The sequence below is a fragment of the Pungitius pungitius genome, chromosome 16 (assembly GCF_949316345.1).
Source record: "Pungitius pungitius chromosome 16, fPunPun2.1, whole genome shotgun sequence".
Lineage (NCBI taxonomy): Eukaryota > Metazoa > Chordata > Actinopteri > Perciformes > Gasterosteidae > Pungitius > Pungitius pungitius.
Genome location: NC_084915.1, coordinates 18,806,055 through 18,823,364, shown reverse-complemented (window position 1 = coordinate 18,823,364; position 17,310 = coordinate 18,806,055). Strand labels below are relative to the sequence as shown.

General features: G+C 44.0%; 1 protein-coding gene across 3 annotated transcripts in view; it reads right to left on the bottom strand.

Moving 5' to 3' along the window:
* Positions 1-486: 486 nt before the first annotated feature.
* csf1rb (colony stimulating factor 1 receptor, b) overlaps positions 487-17,310 on the bottom strand; it is a 28,318-nt gene continuing 11,494 nt past the window's right edge. For 2 of the 3 annotated variants that reach the window (XM_062558019.1, XM_037467727.2), the window contains 17 exons: positions 8,146-8,479; positions 7,866-7,981; positions 7,433-7,541; positions 6,843-7,003; positions 6,665-6,774; positions 4,003-4,129; positions 3,732-3,833; positions 3,544-3,654; positions 3,303-3,462; positions 3,066-3,124; positions 2,827-2,900; positions 2,583-2,705; positions 2,326-2,437; positions 1,255-1,354; positions 1,054-1,180; positions 864-981; positions 487-784 (listed from right to left, as the gene is read on the bottom strand). In XM_062558019.1, coding sequence (XP_062414003.1) covers positions 711-784; positions 864-981; positions 1,054-1,180; positions 1,255-1,354; positions 2,326-2,437; positions 2,583-2,705; positions 2,827-2,900; positions 3,066-3,124; positions 3,303-3,462; positions 3,544-3,654; positions 3,732-3,833; positions 4,003-4,129; positions 6,665-6,774; positions 6,843-7,003; positions 7,433-7,541; positions 7,866-7,981; positions 8,146-8,479 — 2,117 coding nt within the window. In that variant the 3' untranslated portion in view covers positions 487-710. The remainder of the gene's footprint in view (positions 785-863; positions 982-1,053; positions 1,181-1,254; positions 1,355-2,325; positions 2,438-2,582; positions 2,706-2,826; positions 2,901-3,065; positions 3,125-3,302; positions 3,463-3,543; positions 3,655-3,731; positions 3,834-4,002; positions 4,130-6,664; positions 6,775-6,842; positions 7,004-7,432; positions 7,542-7,865; positions 7,982-8,145; positions 8,480-17,310) is intronic. The other variant, XM_037467728.2, reaches the window with a different exon arrangement.

Genomic DNA, 17,310 nt, shown 5'->3' with positions numbered 1-17,310 from the left:
TATTGACTGAGTATTTTTTCTCCCCGCCCGATGAGCAGGAGATGATGATGAATGCATATGAGGAGAGAATATGTGGATTTGAATCATTTCTGTGGGATGAATTGAATGTATTGTACATCTTTTACGTTGTTCATACTATACGTCATCGCAGCCTGTCCACCCCAGGGGAGGATCCTCCTCTGTCTCTCTATAGGTGTCTTATCTTTACTCTTATTTTTTTGGGGGAGTTTTTCCCATGTCGATGTGAGAGTTTCTGGACAGAGGATGTCACACGTATTGAGACTGTAAAGCCCCCTGAGGCAAATTTTCTATACTGTGCTATACAAGGTAAAATAAAATGAATCATATAATCATGGTAAAAACTGACACCGCCCCCCTGTGAGGTCTACGAGTTTAGGGTTTGACTCAGAGTTTGTTAAACCTCCCACTTGAAACGGCCCCCTGGACGTACCTGCAGCATTGATGACATTGCACCACATATTTATATAATTATAGATTGGTTTAATCACAAGTTTTTTAAGGCAAAGATTGAACAAAAAAACAGAAACGTAGACAAAGAATATAGTGATAAATGGTTGAATCTCTTTTTTCACCTTAATAGATTTGGTTGCTTTACTGATATAGAACAAACATTTATAGTCAGGACATTTGTTAATAAAGTTTCCTTTTGAACATCTTCAAAGACACTGAGTTTTTATTGGACGAGATTATCATGACAGCTGGTAGATGTTCATCATCATCGACTCCTTCTTGTCATTATCAGCTTCGTTTCCGTCATGGTAATCTGAGGAGCAAAAAAGGCACAGTCAGAGCAGATTAATACAGGTGAACTGTTGCTTAGCACCAGCAGAGGGTTAAATCACTTCTCTGGCCGCACTCTTCTCCTCTCTTCAGTGTGTTTCCTCCTCTGACCTCCTTCTCCTCCTCCTCCTCCTCCTCCTCTTCTTCTTCTCTGCACTCCTTTATGTTTCTGTAGGTTAACTGTGGACAAGAAAGACGAGATGTTCAGGCACCGCCAGACGAAGCTGAGGGCCCAGTTTACAGGTGTCTCACCTGCTCCCCGTGATGCAGCGATGAGGCAATGGTGCAGGGGAGGAGCCTGTTAATGAGCTGACCAATCGTCTTAAAGGTCGGTCTGTCTGTGGGCTCCAAGCTCCAGCAGAGCGTCATCAGCTGATACCTGAGAGAACAAAGCAACGATTATTTTCAATAGATTCAAAATGACTTTCTTGAATTAAATATCGGCTCGCTCACATCTCTGCTGGAGCAAAGTCTGGCTTATCCATGTGGCGGCCATCTTGGATCATCTTGTAGAAGTTGGTATCCACGGCGATGTTTGGATACGGACTCTTACCTGTACAGGTAGAGAGACACAGTCACAGGTGAGCATTGCTGTTTGCCAATCAGAGGGCTTCACACTCTTGAGCAATAAATATTACAATAACACAGGAAAAAAAGGACATTCTATTAAACAGTTTTTTTGTCAAATCTTAAGAGCCAATCAGCTTTCTGATCAGCCGTTTTCCCATTATTCATTGGGTCATGCAGATGGAGAGGAAAAATGCTCTTAAAAATTGTGACTTCCTCGCTCTGGTGAAGTAATCATGGACCAGGTGTTTCTGATGTCAGAGGAAGTCAGGATCAAGCCTGACAGAAATATACCCAACATACATTGTGATTGATTCTGATGAAGACCAGCTTTTTTGGGATGAGCCTTATGTGTTTGTGTACTTTAACTCTACTTTCAATATTTGCAACATTGAGCTTCATGCATCTGTATATATTTATGCATTTTTCTCCTTTAAGTGTAATTGTGGAAGGAGGACATATATAACAATTTCATTTTACAGAGTAATTTTGTATACATGACAATAAATATCTTGAGTCTTAACAATCGACACCATTAAGTATAAACTAGTAAACACATACTTCCAAATTTATTATGTGACTTACAATGCCATACTTAGTACGTATAGTGTACGTACTTGGCATGTACTGTATAGTCCATGTGTTCTACCTATTTCATAGTACCCATATTTTGGATGTACTGCATAGTGCCTGTACTTGGTATGTACTTTATAGTGAACATGCTTAAAATGTACTTTATAGTGCCCATGCATAGTTTGTACTTTCCAGTATATACTTCATAAGTATCCATCCTTGTGTGCAAATGGTAAATGTACGTAGTGTTTAAATGAGCCATCAGAAAAAGTCACATTCAGAAGCTACTGGGTGAGAAGTGTATATGAAGGGGTTGCCAAAGCAACAGCTGCTCAGAGGTACCCGACGACCACAAGTATCTGGATCTTAGTATCCAGTGGTTACCTAGGGAGAAGGTCTCCCACAGTAAGACTCCGTAAGACCAGACGTCACTCTGGACGGTGTAGACGCACTGAAAGATGCTTTCAGGAGCCATCCACTTCACCGGGAGACGGGCCTTTTCAAAACAAATACAGCAACATTTCAAAATAAAAGACATATGCTCCGGCCAGAAACATGATTAATACATAAAAAATGTTTTGATGGTTAGTTGTGTGTATTTCTCTTTGTTTTAACAGGTGAAGCAGAGTTCGAACACTGACGTTTCCCTGTACAATGTAACTGTCGTCATTGCGGATATCTCTCGCCAAACCGAAGTCACAGATCTTTGCCACCCGACGGTCTGTCAGCAAGACGTTTCTAGCTGCTACGTCTCTGTGGATACACTGGGTGGCGAACAGGCAGGAAGACAGACAGACCGATTTTAGTGAGGACATTTAGTCTGCTTTATGAAGTTGATGGTCATAACAAGTCTAGAAAGGCAAAATGTGTCTTTTGGGTTCTTACATTCCTGGTGGACAAGAAGTCCAGGCCCTGAGCCACTTGGTGGGAAAACCTCATGAGGTCTTCAACAGACAAACCTGAAAGAGAGACAATGCGACAGTCAGTCCAACAGGCTGACAGACAGACAGATGATTAGATAGAAAGTCAAACCAGACACACATGACAGAGAGAGTCTGACAGTCAGTCAGACAGAAGATGGCCAACAGAGACAAAAACTACAGGTAAAGTAAAGTAAATTTTACCTGGGCTCTTACCCTGCTGCATCTCCTGATAATCTGAACAGCATGATATCCCGCTGTCACTACACACAGACAAGCACACACACAGTGACATCATCACAGGTGATAAGGGAAAACACAGAACCATCGAAAATGTAAAGGATCTTTTTTTCACATTCATTGATAGAAAAAGTGAAACCTTTTGATCACAACCACAATAATAATATCAACTAAGCGATTGATAGACATATTGATTCTGACCTCCTCAGTCGAGGGTTTTGGGTGGCCATGTTTTTATAGAGGACCTCCTCCTCCACTTTATCCACACTCAAAACAGACGCCATGAAGTCCTGAGCATGAGCTCGCAGAAAGTTGAGCAGGTCCCCATGGCTGCAGTACTCTGTGATCATCAACATGGGACCTGAGGGTGGGGGGGTCAAAGGTCAGAGGGTTCACCTGATGGGTTTATCAGTTATCTCTTATAATTTTCAGATCAGCGGACCTCCTTGAGTGCAGGCTCCCAGCAGGTTGACAATGTTGTCGTGGTAACCAAGGTGGCCGAGGATCTTCAGCTCTGACATCAGAGCTTCTCGTTCCTCTGAGTGAGCGCTCGCTGTGTGTGTATGGATTATATGTTAATCAACACAACAATGTTTCATCAATAATGAAGGTGAAGATTTGAGGACTGACGTTTGAGCATCTTCACTGCGACACGTGTGGCATCGCCGGTTCCAAGACCGTAGGCGGTCGCCTCAACGACCTTTCCAAACGCCCCCGAACCCACGACAGCACCTGACAGACAGAGAGGAGGGCAAAGTTTATCTTCTCAGCTGAGGTTGGTTCGAAAGACTATTCATGACTATTCATGATCAAACTTAATGATCAATCTTTCACCTCATTAATAATGGATTTCTATTCTGATCACAATCGAGTATAATAGGTAAAATATTGGTAAACGTACCGAGGCGGAGTTTGTCTCGGGGAAACTCCCACTTCTGTTCGTAGGGCAGCTGGCTGGGGTCGATAAAGGTGTAGCTGTTCCCGTCCGTGCACTCAATAATCTTCCAGCGAATTTCATATTTGGGTTTCTAAAGGAAAGTGGAAAAATGTGAAACTTTTGTGACAAAAGTAACGGATTTTAGTTCTTGAAGATAAGAGATGTTTACAAAATTGTGAAACTTCATATTCCTTAAACATTTCAAAGATGAGCATTTTTGGTGGTTTTAAAGTCATAAAATAAAGTCACTATTCACGATTCAAATTGGCTGTCGTCAATCTATCTTTTCACTGCAAATATTTTCACATCTATTTTTTATTTAGTGTCACACTCAAAATTGAATTCTAACGAATTTCTTATAACACTTTATTATGGTGTTATAATCTGATGAAAACCAAAAAGCAATTACAGGTTAGGGTCATTATCTGTGTTGATCAGTTATAATACATAATTTGATCAGATATGCAACAAAATCTGATGAGATATTCATCAATAAACCTAAAATAAGTGCATCCGGTGAAACAAAGCATATTCAATTTGTTAGATTTTTCTTTCATTAAAAATGTTACATTGCTGGATGACATCGCCATACATATTGTTTGATGACATCATCACATTTTTGATGATGTCGTCATATGGTTTTGATTATTTGAATACACAGTATTCTATTGTGTGAACTGACAGATCTCCCGTTGACATATTCTTATCAAACTAATTTGTCACAGTGTGGGTTCAAGTCCTGTTTCCTTTTGTAGTTTCCTGCCTCTTGTGTCTCTGGCGTGACTTCACTTCCTGGTGTTTTCCTCTATGAGTGTGACTGTCTGCAGTGTCCCTGATTGTTTCCACCTGTGTCCAATCACCTGCACCTTACCAGGTGTGTCCCTCTTCTCATTGATAGTTCTTCATTATTATTGGTGAGTCGCTACATGTATATCCCTGGGTTTTTCGCTCTCGCCAAAGTGTTTTTGTTTAGGAAAAGTGACAAGTCTGCGTTTGAGTCCTAATTCCCAATCCTGACATAATAATTGAAAATATTTATCTCAAGAATAATGAGGATCAATATCTCTGCTCTATCTCTTTGTTTATTTATGGTGTTGATATCAATAATAATTAAAGCTGCCAGCAGCAATGAACGGGACTCCACTTGCGTGTCTGGTTGGCTGCCTGACGTGCATTAGTCCGTGTTGGGATTTGAACCCAGGACCTCCACCAATAATCCCAGATAAACCCACTACACTATGACCTTGCTGTACTGGGACAAATCCAGAAAGAGTTTAAATCATTTAAGATGTACTCCATAGAGTCATGGCAGAGAATAAGAGCTGATTACACATATCTTCTGCTGCGGAGAAAAGTGTGCTGCTCCTCTAGGGAGAATTCTCAACTCATGTGAAGTAAAAACCATTGGATTGAGTAGAAGTAGACACTCGGTCAAAAAGAAAAAAATAGAGTGATGTGGGATTCAAAACACCGTACCACTAGGCTACAGTACTAAACCACTAAGAAAGTCACTAAAATATATAATGGGAGATAATCACACAACTTCTGCTCCACAGAGAAGTATTGTGTAGTTTACAAAAACATTCCAATGCACAGGGGTTAGCGAATCCCTCATTTTCAACCAATTACAAGACTTTTAAATACCAAGGCCATTGGATTGTTGAGGCAAAATTTGAAGTGGCTGTGATGAAGTCCCAAGAGTTTGTTAAAGTATAGCGTATAGTAAGTGCAAAAAATAGAGCAAATATTCACACAAAAAATATATTATCAGACTTTTTTAGAGCATGGTCCTAGGACAGTGTTTCTCAACTGGTGGGTCCCGGCCCACTAGTGGGTCGCGGACCCGTTTGTAGTGGGTCGCGGGCCAAAAATAAGTAAAAAAAAAAAATTTCATCCTGGGATTTTATTTTGAAGGGACTTTCTCTAATGCAGCTCGTCCGTCCATGTTTTCAGTCAGCGCGGCAATTAGAACGCGGAAGCACCTCCCCCCCCCGGCGACACCGCTAGCGCACCCCCCCGCCCGTCGACTGATCGAATTGGGTCGCGGCTCGTCATTAAGGGGTAAAGGTGGGACCCGGAGCCAGACAAGTTGAGAACCACTGTCCTAGGAGACTGTTTTTAAAGTCTTCCTGTTGTGTCCAAATATATTCATACATGCTTCGTTAAACTGCCAGGGGGCGCTATGGAGGCAGTTTACCACTTTTGAGCCAAAACTCCACATCAGCTCTTTAATGTCATTAGCCAAGACAATGACAGAACCTTTCAAGGGTTTTGAGTTTGCCTAGGCACCGATAACTGCTTTAACTTTCATGCGAAATTGACCAAAATGGATGCCAGGCCACGCGCAGGTAGTTGCACAAAACCTCTTGATTTTGATAACTTTTTACTAGACGGGTGTCAGGATCATTATCCAAAAGACAAATTGATAAAAACAAGCAAATATTCAGCGATTGTGGAACCGCTGAGTAAAGTTAAAACCCATTAGGACACTTTCAAATATACTTATATGTATATAGTGTTATGTTTCCCTGTCTGTAAGTCTTCCCTTTATCTCACTTCGCCTAACCATTCCATGGTGTACCCCATCTCTTTCCCAATGTTGCCTGGGATTGACTAACAAACACACCTGTCTCCACTTGTAGAACACGACCAATAGGAGGAGGAGGAGGAGCAAAGTGGCACTCAGAGCCCCAATCAGAGCTGGAGAGAAGAACCGTTGATCTTCTCCTGCCGAGCCTGAAACCCAGAAGCGCATTTATCATCGCATCGATCTTCTTCTGATAAGTTTCCCCTGAGACACCTACGATGGTGAAAGCGCTCTCGAGACTCTCCCACGTGGTTGAAGGCTACACACTCCACGGTGAAATCCCCATGGGACAGAGGGAGGGTCAGGTGTGACCTCACTTCCTCTTCCTGTGAGGTCACATTAGCAGGAGTAATCTGATAGTTGGTGATGACTCCACACCTTCAGAAGAGTAGAAGAGTGAAATGTTTAGTGCTTCTTTATTTGATCATTGTTGGCTTCTAATTTATTATGCTTATCTGAATCTTTATTTGATATATTAGGAATACACATAGAAAGGATGAATATTGGTACTTGACATGAATCAAAACCCTTCATCCATATATTGGTATATAAATACTCAGTAGAACACATGAACTGCTTCGAATGTTTCTCTTCTATTTATGCAGAATCAATAACGTGTGGCGGCGGTGGCGCATGGAGCAGACAGGGTGTGCTGGGAACCGCAAGGTCGGTGGCTTGAACTGTGACTGCTCCATGCTCCATGTCGAAGTGTCCCTGAGCAACACACCCAACCCCTAACTGCTCCCCAAGCAAAATGTAAAAAAAAGGGTTGAAAATGTAATATGTGTGCGGCTGGTTGGTACATACGTATCCTTCAAACCGGGGCAGGTGAACCAGAGGATTGTGGGTAATGGGTATCCCGAACTGCTGCAGGTCAGCGTGTCGTTCTCCAGACTGACAACTGCTTCTGGAGAATCTGAAGAAACTATTTGGATTAACATAACTACTGAAACACTATATGAGGTGATCAGGCACAGAGGGTTTCAATAAGGGGCGGGGCTAACCTCACCAGACAAGAAGTGACGTAAACACAAAATAGGAATAACAACAAAGTTAATGCAAAAAACATATTTCTGGTGAAAATCACTTACAGATAAAAGTTTTAGTACCTGTAAAATAGGAATAGGAAAAATAGGAATAGGAAGGGAAAGAGGACAAGGAGAAAGAAGAGGTTCAGGGAGGAAGAATAAGAAAAAGCCGAAGAAGAGCAGGAACAAGAAGAAGAGAAAATGCTTCCTACTGTAGATACGGAGATCGATGTTCTGCGATCCATCAAAGAAGGAGTTGTCAAAGTGGAACGAGTATTGACCTCGATCCTCCTGACGAACTCTCCTCAGCAACAAGCTTGCCTCCGACCTGTAGCAAATACACCATCACATTTGCACCTCCTCACTGGTGAGTAGGGTTGCCACCTTTTGTACGGTCGCTATTTCATGCTCAAATACAGGACGATTCCGTATTTTAAGGGACGGGTGGCGAACCTACTGGTGGGGCGGGCCTGTCTCTGTTAGCATGCAAACCTGTAGCCGTTGGCGGTGTAGCTCTCCCGGTACATCATGTTGTTGTTGTCCTTATTGACGCCTGTTGTTGTTGTCCAGTGCTTGCTCCTGATTGGAGGATACGCTTCGATCACGAATGTCAATGTCACATCTCGACCTTCATGCACCTCCAGCTTGCTGGTGCCGCTAACGTTGCTACTGCTATCCCCCTTCACACCCAGCTGATGGATGCTAATGTTAGCTTTTAGCTCTGCTTGTAGCATGCTGCTAACATTAGCAGCTAGGGCCTTGGTAAGCCCTCTGGTGTGAGTGTCAGATTCACTTAGCTGCAGGTAGATCCTCAGGTAGGGACCGTCTGGGGAGAAGGATCAGGAGGAGGAGGAAGAAGAGGAGAGAGTTAATATCATTCTCTTTTCACTGTATTTTTTCATCGCAGCTTCTGGATCGATTTATTACATGGCTGTAGTTTTAATCTGTTCCAACAGATTATTTTCTTCTTCCTTATGTATCTATTGTTTCTTTTCTTATGCCCACAGGATATCTTGTTGTTTCTCAATTGTTCTCTGAAACTGGCATATTGGTACAATAAATTGAAATAAATCCAAAACTAAATCTTAATTTTTAGTTTTTTTTCGGTATTTTACTAAATTTAACAAGGACCAGTTTGAACTGTGAACATTATCTCTGTCCCTCTTTTATTATGAACACAAGCATGATAAATACTATTTATTCAGTTATAACAACACAAACATATTTAAAAAACCTGTAGTTAAATATAGTTAAATAAGATCTTTGGATCTGGGTGTTGTGAGAAAATCACATTCTCATCCTTGTGTTATTACTGATAATCAAAAGCTTTTTTCTTAGTTTTAAGATAGAAAATTGTTTTCCTGTTCTGCTGAAGAATTCAAGGTCGGGGGGCGAACAGGATGTGTTAGCAAGGCCAGACATCTGGAGGAAGGAGGGATGCTCTAACTAATGTCGTTAAGAACTAGATAACATACTTATAGACAGAGGCTTTTGTGTTACATATATGGGAACTGTTTCTGTCCTGATTTAGGAAGCAAGGTCTGCGGGTCAACTAGCAGCAGATGTGTAAGATAAGGGGGGAGGGCCACACCACACTTCATACAACACTCATACTGTGTTCATTGTTTACGTTAGGCAAGGTGGTCTGCACATTGAATGTGACCAGATCTTTGGATGCAGGGGGGTGACAGATCCTCCTACATTCCAGCTTAGGGCCAATAGAAACTTTTTCTTTGTCTTTTGGGTTATAAAACATGATGTTTTTGCTGATGTTAGTTAGTTGTTCCTACAGCCTGCGTGCTGCCTGAACTGCTCCTGCCTTTGCAAACGCAGCGCTTTTACTTGACCTGTGATCTGATGAATAAATTTACCAGAACGAGAGAAGTTGTTTTGGCTGATTTGTGCTAAATTATCCCCGACCGGGCTTCCAATCCTTGAACACGCCAAAAATATCTTACAATTTTGGTGACGTCCCGACGTGATTGGCTGACCTGGACAAAGAGAGACGGGGGTGTCCGTTTTCCGGACCAAGCTGAAGGAACGACGGCGTGGTTCAGCGTTGACAACAAGGGCGCCCACAGCGGAAAGAGGTGAGCAGACAACCTTTTGTTCTAAATGAATAGAATGTCTGTGATTGGACACATCTAAAAAATTGTTGTCAACTGCAGAATTCGTCTCTGTCCATTGACTGAAAAAGGTCGTTATAAGACCACTAAATTTTAAAACTAAATTTGGAAATTTTCTGTTGATCACATGTAAAGTATAAGCACATACTCACACTGAATTCAACATTAGGGAAGGTAAATGAGTGTCCATAGGGTAGGGATTTTAGTTTTATATATATAAGGAGTTTGCCTGAAGTCAACTCATTAGAAATCCAGAGTTGAAGTTTGCGTCCCTCTGGTGATCGCAGATCGTTACGTTCGCATGCAGTAAAGACTGGCGATTCAGTGTAAGTGTAGGGACTCAGCGGGTAGGGATTTAGTTAATTAAAAATAAGGGGGTTTAAAAAGGAACGACGGTGCTCATTTGAGCTATCGAAGGTCGACCCTCAGTCATTAGAAATCCAGAGTTGAAGTTTGCGTCCCTCTGGTGATCGCAGATCGTTACGTTCGCATGCAGTAAAGACTGGCGATTCAGTGTAAGAGTAGGGACCCAGCGGGTAGGGAACTTTAGGTAATTATATAGAGTTTAAAAAGGAATGACGGGGCTCACTTGAGTTCCCTGAGGTCGACTCTTAGTCGGTAGAAATCCAGAGTTGAAACGGTCCCTTTGGTGATTGCAGTTGCACGTATGTATGTCGTGGACTGGCAGTTTAGATTAGAGCAGGGTTTTTTTAAATTTATGTTAATCATTAGTCAGAAGAAAACCCAAGTTGAAAGGTACCTCTGGTCCTGCAGCCCCATTAGTGTGATATGGGGACTGGCAGGTTAGAATATTAGATGACGAAATAAGGACACAGGGAAAGATTTGTTATTTTTCATACTGGGAAATGTGTGGGTGGTTGGTGTAACTCCTGGTGTTTTACCAAACCTGGAAGCTGTGTGGATCAGGACTTGAAAAGGACTGAGAATCTGACAGTGAAAAGTGTTTGACCGGATTACACATCTGTGGGGATATGTATTAAAGGGTAAAAGGGAAAATCATAGTTAAATGATGGTGGTATAAACACGAGAGAAATAAAACAATACAGGTGAACTGGTGTTATAAGCCTCAACAATCGAGCGCTGTATTCCTCTAATACAGTAGAAGTTTCTTGATTGGGTTCACAGTATTGGGCATTGCGTCCTTTCTCTTGTGTTCAAAAGCCACGTGTGAACAAATAAAATAACCTGTGATGAAAATGGAGGAAACCATAACGATATGGGAGGGGTGTAAAGAAGGCACTCTGGGTTTCGCCCTATTTAAGACTTACAAGAGACATATGGATAAAACCCTAGAAAAAGATAGGAAAAGCGTAACAAAAAAATATGTGAAGTGGGTTGCACAGATGCAGGAAAGAGGAATGTTTGGAAGGGAGACAGATTCTCAACCAACAGGCGAGCAGCTGCAGATCCATCTTAGGATGGCGAGAAGAGGAAAAGACCAAGCGCATGCGCTCCTTGCTGTTAAAGGGAAATTTTGTAGAAAAGAGAAGAAAAGTGCAGAAAAGGCAGATGAGTTCTTAGTGGACTGTAGAACTTTTCTGGGAGAAATAAATGCGGTATTTGTGAGTAAGACGGCAATGCAGTTGCCGCAAACCAAAGCAGGAGAGAAAAAGGAGCAAGAGACTGTTTGTAAACCTAGTGCACCTCCTCCCTACACCACAGGCCCATATGCAGAGGCTAATCGGTTGTTAAATGAAACACACCAGATGCCACTGAGGCAAGGGAAAGCTACTAATCCAGGAGAATCTCAGGTTTTGGTAGTTCAGAAAGGTTTGTTACAAGTGACTCCATACCCACATGAAGAGGATGAAGGGGCAGACAAGGTTTCTGCTTTTCTCTCAGAGACGGTACAATATTTGGAGGACAGGCCCCAGCTGGAGCCAGACGATAGGAGTGATCCTAACACAACACAGGGTCATTCAACAGTCATAAGAAAGCGGCAAGAGCACCGACCTATGACCTCATTTAATGTAGACGGACGTCGGGTTGCAGGAGAGGAAACTCTGCTAGAAGTCATAGCTCGGGCTGAGCGGCAATCAATCACCCGGCGTGGACAGGATGAGAAGGGGAGGCAGGTTGAGTCAGAGGAAGATGATTGGGACGAGGAATTTCAGGAGCATGAAGCAGCATTAGAATCACAAAAGCCACAGTCATCTACTCCGATGGAGCGTCATGAGACAGGGGGTTTAAGAGGTAATAGGAACCGATATTATCAGGGGAATGCAGCCGGAGCGAATGTGCATCAATGCAACGATTTGAAACCTAAGCTAAAAATCAGACGGAATGCGCCGACCTCTCATCAATTGCCACTGTTAACAGCTATTTGTAGAGACGGAAGTCAAAAAACAACATATGCGCCACTTGCATTGTCAGACATAAGCATGATGAAGCTTAAATTACCTAAAATAGAGAAGGGTGGTGCAGCGTGGATTCGTGGGTTCCTTGCTCAGTGTGCGGGTAGTGTTCCCGGCCTGGGGGATCTTAGAAGAATTTTTGTGGCTTGTGCCTCACTGGCTGAACTCCAGAAGTTGGAGGGGGAAGCTGGGACCTCTGACCTCCCTGACGGGGAGCCTCTGGCAGACTGGGTGTCAGTGCTCTGGCCAAAGCTCAGACTCCAATATCCTGTGAAGGTGGCTACTACTGAACTCACATATGTTCCCCCACACGACAGTGAGGGTGGAAACAGTTACTTAAGGAGAGTCAGAGAATTATGGGACAACAAGTTAGGGGAAGATGCCATGGAAGATCACAGAACTGAGCTTCTTTTTCGCGGCGCCATAGAGTCATCTGTCTCGGAGACAATAAAGACCCAGCTTAGAGGAATAGTGGGGTTGTCTGACATGAGCTTTGATGCTTGGTCCTCACAGATTAGACACTATGTGGACCGGAGCAAAGAAAAATATGATAAGGAAAAGGGTGAATTATATAATATCCAGTTACAATTGGCAAAAACACAGCTGAAGGAAGGCAGAGAAAAGGTGAACCAGGGCAAGATTGAAGCCAAACAGATGTCCCAAACAACAGCACCAGCTCAGGGGGAGGGGCCACCTCAATATGGCCCTTATCCAGACCCCCCTCCTTTCCCATGTGCACCAGACTACCAGCAGCCACAACAGGCTGCGTACACTCCTCCACAGGCTTACTATCCCCAGCCTTATGCCCCACAACCACAACACATGATGGGGGCCCCACTGTACGGTGACTTTAGGCAATCGAGAAGACAGTGGGGAGGGGGAAATCGTGGCCGAGCTTTAACTAATGGAGGGCGCTTCAAACGACAGGGAAATTGTTTTATCTGTGGGCAGCCCGGACATTGGTCTGAAGCATGCCCCCAAGCACCTCAGGGTCAGAGGCCTCAGTCCAACTCAGCTCAATACCCTTATGATATCTATCCACCACAAGCACCACATACACAAAAACAGAGTAATAGCCTGCGGCATCAGGCCCCAGGTCATCAGCAAATGCCATAGGGGTGCCCAGATCCGACGGCTGACGGTAACCTGTTTCCAGAACCCATGGTGTCTCTGACAATCAACGGAAGAGATTACAGATGTATGCTGGACTCGGGTGCTAGGTATTCCACAATAAACACGCCACTGCCACCATCAAGGAATACTGTGCCAGTTATCGGATTTTCGGGTCAATCAGAGGAGTGGCCACTTTCTATTCAAGTCCCGTGCAAATGGAAATCGCTCTGTTTTGACCAATCCTTTTTGATTTCCACTGCCTGCCCGATTAACCTGGTGGGAAGAGACATTTTGTGTTCCCAAAATATTGTCATGCAAATGACGAAGGGATGTATCACTGTAACATTCCCGGATGGGACACGACAACGATGTGCCACACCCCACTCTTATGGCCACCAGTTGCTGCAAGCTGAAGTTCAACAGACGCTGAATGACGAGGCAGAGGTCTGGTGGGGGAGAGTGGAGGATTATGATCAAACTGTTCTGCATGAGACTGTCCACCGTTGGGGCCCATGGTTCAAGGTATTACACCAGAATGAACCACCTGTGGATCCTCCTCATTGCACGATGAACTATTCGCTGTCTCCTGATGAGAACTATGACACCCTGTGGAGTGGACTTGAGTTTGAAAGCGAGGTCCATGGACATCCTGCTGTGAAGGTCCGAGAGATTTATGTGGGGAAACAAGGTGTGGCAGCTGCGGTGGAACTTACCTCTGAGTTACAAGTTCTGTATGCGCTACAAGAGACCTCTGCTCCTCACATCACCTTGCTCATCCAAAGCGGAGGAGAAGCTAAGAACATGGGGCCGATGGTTAAAGCAGGGGTTGATGCCACGGACTGGGTGCCCACCCAAAATATTAACTTACATTACTCTCAGGCTAATGACATGTATCGTATTGCACATACCTCAGAAGTAAAACTAATACCAGAGAAACACCTACTAAGCCGCACACATGGTAGGGAAAATACTGACCATGAGAACACACAGCTCATGCTAGATGATTTTCCTGATACATTCTGGACAAAAGGGGGAGCTGATGTGGGATTGATTCCAATGGCCCCAGTGGTAATTGAATTAAAACCCGGAACGGTCCCAATTTACCGTCCCCAGTACCCCTTAAGGGAGGAACAAACGGCAGGGATAGAAAGAACAATTGAAGGGTTGCTGCAGGCAGGTGTATTGGAGAGGACGGGGTCCCCCTGGAATACCCCGATTAATCCGGTCCCTAAACCTGGGAAGCCTGACTATAGAATGGTGCATGATTTGAGGCTCATAAACAAAGTTGTAGTACCGACTCACTATGACACTCCGAATCCTTATACAATGTTAAATGCAATAGGCCCTGATAAAAGATGGTTCACCTGCATTGACCTGGCAAATGCTTTTTTCTGTGTCCCTCTGGCTGTGGGCTCGAGACAGATGTTTGCATTTACGTATAAGGGGCGCCAATATACTTATACGCGGTTACCACAGGGTTATGTAGACTCTCCATCAATTTTTAACCATGTTCTGAAGACAATCTTGGCCGATTTAGAACTACCAGAAGGAGTGGTTTTACTACAATATGTGGATGACATCCTGCTAGCAGGGCCTAGCTCAGAAACAATTATGTCCGCCACCAGAACAGTGCTGCAGTGGTTACAGAGGAACGGCTTCAAAGTGTCTAAATCGAAATTGCAGATCGGGAGACAGAAGGTGACTTTTCTGGGGAGAATTGTGTCCCCATCAGGGCAAGCTATGACTGAAACGCAAAAATCGTCCATTTTACAACATCCTCGGCCCACGACGGTTAGGGAAATGATGAAATTCTTAGGGCTTGTAACATGGAGCAAGAATTTTATACCTGATTTCTCGGTGCAGGTGGCCCCCTTGAGGGCGTTGATATTGGGTGCAGGCTATAGAAACTACTCAAAGCCTTTGGAGTGGACTCAGGAGGCAGAGGCTGCATTTATCGCCACTAAGCAGGCCATGGCCAGCGCAGCCACGTTGCACCCCCCTGACTACTCAAAACCCTTTCATCTGGATGTTGATGAAAAGAACGGATTTGTGAATTCCGTTCTGTTTCAAAAGGGGGGGGATAACACAGATCGTAAGGTTTTGATGTACTATAGTGGTAAGCTGGATAACGTGGAAATAGGGCATCCCACGTGTGTCAGACACATAGCTGCTATTGGAAGAGCATTGATTAAAACGGCCCATATAACAATGGAACACCAGACTATCGTGCACACATCACATGGAATAGTTGCATTCTTACAGTCAAACGCATTCACACTCTCCGCGGCAAGACAATCAGCTCTGCAAAGCCTATTGACCAAAACACACATACATTATGAGGCCACAACCAGGAACATGGCAGCTCAGATGGGAAATGGGGAGGAGCATGTGTGTGCAGAAATAGCAGACCAGGAAATGAGACTTCATGCGACGCTAGAAAAGGAGCCGCTGACTGACCCTGATGACACTTACTACTGCGACGGCCATAGTCACCAGACACCAGACAGAGAACTTGTTGCTTCATATGCTGTAGTACACAGATCCAACAGGGGATGGGAAACAATCAAAACAGGCATAGTTCCTCAGCCTGCTTCAGCACAAACCGCAGAGTTGATGGCTCTGACTGAGGCGTGCAAAGCAGCAGAAGGCAAAAGAGTGAATATCTATTCTGACTCTGCCTACACTATACAAGCAGTCCACATCGATTTATGCCACTGGAGGAGAAAAGGTTTTGTAACTAGTAATGGAACTCCTGTCAAACACCTGCAGCCACTACTAGATTTATACCATGCACTAAAGAAACCAAAGCAGGTAGCAGTCATGAAATGCAGGGGACATCAGACAGAAGCCTCGGAGTTAGCTAGAGGTAATAATGCTGCAGACCAGGCGGCTAAGCGCACAGCAGGATACACGTCGAGAAACCAAATGATGCAAAAAACGGAGGATCCAGAAAGTGCTAAGCTAGACTTGCAACATGTTGTGAAGTTACAGGAACAAGCTGCACCTACAGAGAAGCAAGCCTGGCTAAACAAGGGAGCCAGCAAAGACAGTGAAGGTTTGTGGAGAAGCCACGAGGGGAAGGTAGTGGCCCCGGCAGTATTGTTGAATATGTTGTGCCAGGAGGCCCATAGTCGTGGACATGGTGCCAGTGGACGTATGATAACGTTAATCTCCCAACAGTGGTGGCATCCGTTCCTGACCGACATAGCTAAATATTATGTCCAAACATGTGAGATCTGTTGTAAACACAACCCGAAGGCGGCGTTGAAGGCTGGACTTGGAAGTTTCCCTGCCCCTATGGCACCATGGAAAGAGGTGGTAATTGATTTCACAGACATGGGAATGAAGAATCGAGTTGAGGGCAAGAGGTATTTGTTGGTATGCGTTGATCCTTTTTCTAGGTGGGTGGAGGCGATCCCCACAAAATCAGAAAGAGCAGCAGATGTGGTAAAATGGCTGACCAGAGAACTAATACCCAGATTTGGCATTCCAGAAGTTATACGATCGGATAATGGTTCCCACTTCTCCAACGCTGAACTACATGAAATAGAGGAAACGTTTGGGATCAAACATAAATTCGGGGCAGTTTATCATCCTCAGTCTCAAGGGCTAGTTGAGAGAGCTAACAGAACCATAAAAGAGGGTTTGGCTAAAGTCTGTGCTGAAACGAAGCTGACGTGGGTGGCAGCCCTGCCAATAGTGCTGTATGGGATAAGATCATGTCCTAACTCTAAGTTGGGGATAAGCCCCCATGAGGTATTAACAGGAAGAAAGATGCCTTGTCCATTAACAACCACATTGCCTACCACTGTCAGCCCATTGCAGTACCAACATGTGGAAATATCTGACTACATGAGAATATTGAATAATACTGTGATGAGTGTCTCTCAACAGGTGACAGAGATCCTTTCTGGAGAAGAAGAAGGAGAGTGTGCACCGGTGGAGGTGGATGACTGGGTACTACGGAAAGTAGCCAGATTCAGTTGGACTGATCCCCGCTGGGAAGGTCCATACAAGGTTGCAGAAGTAACCACACACTGTGT